The 3823-nt window shown below is 53.9% G+C and overlaps 1 protein-coding gene across 2 annotated transcripts in view; it reads right to left on the minus strand.

Annotated features, from left to right (window-relative positions):
* Positions 1 to 1431: 1431 nt before the first annotated feature.
* Klrk1 (killer cell lectin-like receptor subfamily K, member 1) overlaps positions 1432 to 3823 on the minus strand; it is an 8887-nt gene continuing 6495 nt past the window's right edge. For both annotated transcript variants that reach the window (XM_013036247.1, XM_013036246.1), the window contains 2 exons: positions 2434 to 2537; positions 1432 to 1803 (listed from right to left, as the gene is read on the minus strand). In XM_013036247.1, the coding sequence (XP_012891701.1) occupies positions 1686 to 1803; positions 2434 to 2537 (222 nt within the window). In that variant the 3' untranslated portion in view covers positions 1432 to 1685. The remainder of the gene's footprint in view (positions 1804 to 2433; positions 2538 to 3823) is intronic.

Here is a 3823-nt window from a genome sequence, read left to right on the forward strand (position 1 = left end):
TCTGTCTGTGTCTGTGTGTGCGTCTGTCTGTGTGTGTCTGTGTGTGTGTCTGTGTGTGTCTGTTTGTGTGTGTGTCTGTCTGTGTCTGTGTGTGTGTATCTGTCTGTCTGTCTGTGTCTGTGTGTATGTCTGTCTGTGTGTCTGTGTGTCTGTCTGTGTGTGTATGTCTGTGTCTGTGTGTCTGTCTGTCTGTTTGTGTGTCTGTCTGTCTGTGTGTCTGTGTGTGTGTGTCTGTGTCTCTGTGTGTGTGTGTCTGTATGTCTGTGTGTGTTCAGGTCCTGGGGCTTGAACTCAGGGCCTGGGCGCTGTCCCTGAGCTTTTGTGCTCAAGGCCGGCGCTCCACCCCTTGAGCCACGGCTCCGTCTCTGGCCTTTGGGAGGTAATGGAAGAAGGGCGTCTCACGGCCTTTCTCTTCTTCTAGTTGATGCAGACGCTGCATCTCGTCCATTCCCCCTCTATCATTTCCTGCCCTCCCCCTTCCCTCCCCAGAGCAGCCTCCAAGCCTCATGGTTCCACGGCCGCGCGTGTTTGCGCAGTGCTTCGACGTTATGGCCCCGCCTGCCCAGCCCTGGACAGCAAGTCGGGATAGAATAACTTCACAAAGGTAAAACACAGCCGGGGGACCCTCCCGTTCCCTTCCCAGCCTGCTCCTGGGCTCAGGCTCTTCACCCCGCCACCCACCGGGGACCCATCTCCAACATGCTGTGATTTAATCTCAGAGACACCTACAGCAATTCCAACCATCCCTCCCACTGTGGCTCTTAAAGTCAGGATTCTATTACCTAAAAACGATGATTTGAACACTCAAAAATGACATCGATGGAATCAACCAGACACAGCTTACAGAGAGACAACGCCATCTTTGCAGTTTTTAGTTATACAAGAAACGACAAATAATAAGCAATAGCGGCAGCTCTTGTTCTCAGGATGCTGCGATCCCCTTGGGGGATCAATGTCATCCGGGTCTCAACCAATCAGCATGGAATCGTGTGAATCAGCATGGAATCCTGTCCAATCAGCATAGAATCCTGAGAATCAGAATGAAATCCTGTCCAATCAGATTGGAATCCTGTGAATCAGCATGGAATCCTGTCCAATCAGCATGGAATCCTGAGAATCAGAATGAAATCCTGTCCAATCAGATTGGAATCCTGTGAATCAGCATGGAATCCTGTCCAATCAGCATGGAATCCTCAGAATGAAATCCTGTCCAATCAGATTGGAATCCTGTGAATCAGCATGGAATCCTGTCCAATCAGCATGGAATCCTGAGAATCAGAATGAAATCCTGCCCACTCAGAATAGGATCCATCCAGTCAGCATAGAAATCCTGCCCAGGGGCTGGGCAGGTGGTAGAGCGCTCCCCTTGCATGCCTGAGGCCCTGGGTTCGATTCCTCAGCACCACATAAGCAAAAAGAAAAAAAGCCAGATGTGGTGCTGTGGCTCAAGTGGTAGAGCGCCAGCCCAGAGCTGAAAAGTAAAAGAAAGTTCACAGATAGCTTCCAGGCGCTGAGTGCAAGCTCAGGAGGGGCGTGCGCACACGCACACGCACACACGCACGCACGCACACAGTCCGTGTTCCGTGTGTCCGTCCTCCTCCGTTTCCCCGGTCCCCGGCGCGCTGCGTGGCTGACTCAGACGCTGTCTGGCCGTGGGTTCGAGGTGCTGGCAGGGCCGTGCTCACTCACACGGCCTCCCGCATACAGATGAACGTGTTTGAAGCCAAACAACTTTCCGCGTAGGCTTTAAAACTCGCGCTGTAGACGCTGCACGTGCCATTCTGCATGTCCAGCACCGTGAGCCTGCAGGCCGGGTGAGCAAGACAGTAAACATGAAGCCGTCGTCGAGAGGAATCCAAGGGCCGGGCGCGGGGCTCACGCCTGCCACCCCGGCCACTCAGGAGGCTGAGGTCTGAGGATCGCGGTTCAAAGCCAGCCCAGGCAGGAAAGTCCATGAGACTCTGATCTCCCATGAACCACCAGAAAACTGGAAGCGGCGCGGTGGCTCAAGTGGTCGAGCGCCAGCCTTGAGCAAAAAAGAGCTCAGGGACGGCGCCCAGGCCTAAGTTGGAAAAGGCCTTGTGCTCTCTTGGCTTTTTAGCTCAAAGACTTGAATCAGACCCCCACTTCCTACTTTGGGGTGGTTAATTGGAGATAAAAGAGTCTTGCGGATTCTCTTCCCCGGGCTGGCCTCCAACCAGGATCCTCCGATTCCAGCCTCCTGGGTAGGCAGGATGGCAGACGTGAGCACCGCTGCCCGGCATCATTATCTACCTTGTCTACTCTACAATCCCCCTAAATGCAGGTCCTGTGTGTGGTTTTCTAAATACGGTAAGATATGGGAGCATCTGAGACTGTGCTAAAGCCAACCAGGCGTGGTTACGGGACTAACTCAGGGGCAACTCCCAGACCGGGCGCAGGGCAGAGACTCACTGGTGGGGCTGGAGCGCGGAGCCGTCATCCCACCGCCAGGATTCAGAGCCTGGAATCCTCACGAGCCCCAGCCAGTGGTAGGACTTGATCAGCCTTAGAAAATCCTGTCCAAAACCACAGATAAAGCACAAATGAAGCCAATGCTTGCAGGCGCCGGGAAGGTGGCTCAGTGGTAGAGCGCTCGCCTTGCATGCCTGAGGCCCTGGGTTCGATTCCTCAGGACCCCATAAACAGAAAGAGCCAGAAGTGGTGCTGTGGCTCAAGTGGTAGAGCGCCAGCCTTGAGCTGAAGAGCCGAGGGACAGCGCCCAGGCCCAGAGTTCAGACCCCACGACCACCACCACCACCACCAATAATAAAAGCAGTGCTTGCAAGGTATTGCAAATGCCAGGCTGCCATGGATAATTCTTTCTCATTGGAGGTGGCCGGTGGCTCATCCCAGCTACTCAGGAGGCTGAGCTCTGAGAGAGGATCGCAGTTCAAAGCCAGCCTGGGCAGGAAAGTCCAGGAGACTCTTATCTCCAGTGAACCATCCAAAGGCTGGAAATGGAGCTGTGGTTCGAGCAGTCGAGTGCCATCCTTGAGCAGAAAAAAAAAAATCTAAGGGGCCGCGCCCAGGCGCCGAGTTCAAACCAGACACCAAAACCCACCAAGAAACCAAAGTATGTGAGCGCTCCGGGCCGCATCCAGAGGAGACAGGCTGGGCAGGCCTTGGATTATCTGCCTGTCCGTCTGGGATTACAGACTTTGTAGACCTTTGAGGACCAAGCCCCAGAACATTGTCTGTCATCTGTCTGTCTCTGTCTGCCTGTCATCCATCTGTCTCTATCATTCACCTATCCACGTATCTGTCTGTCCATCCGTCTGTCTGTCCTCTGTCATTTATCCATCTATCTGTCTCCAAAATAGCATGGTTGTCTATCTATCTACCATCTGCAGTCTGCCTCTCTGTGCTGGTGTGCGTGTATCTGCACGGTCTGCCTCTCTGTGCTGGTGTGCGTGTATCTGCACGGTCTGCCTCTCTGTGGTGGTGTGCGTATATCTGCACGGTCTGCCTCTCTGTGGTGGTGTGCGTGTATCTGCACGGTCTGCCTCTCTGTGCTGGTGTGCGTGTATCTGCACGGTCTGCCTCTCTGTGCTGGTGTGTGTGTATCTGCACGTGTACATCTATCTAATCCATCCTCCTCTCTATCTGGCCCTACCACCTTTCTTTATCAGTCTATCCAATCATGGATAGTTTGTCTGTCTGTCCATCTTTCATCTGCATTATCTTTAAGCAGCCTTCCAAAGGAGTTTGACTTCACTGTCGGTGTGTGAGAACCACACATCTCCGTCACCCCCATCCCTCCTCCCCCTCCCCTCCCCTCCCTTCCTTCCTTCCCCTCCTCTCC

The sequence above is a fragment of the Dipodomys ordii genome, unplaced genomic scaffold (genome assembly GCF_000151885.1).
Source record: "Dipodomys ordii isolate 6190 unplaced genomic scaffold, Dord_2.0 Scaffold266, whole genome shotgun sequence".
NCBI classification, from domain to species: domain Eukaryota; kingdom Metazoa; phylum Chordata; class Mammalia; order Rodentia; family Heteromyidae; genus Dipodomys; species Dipodomys ordii.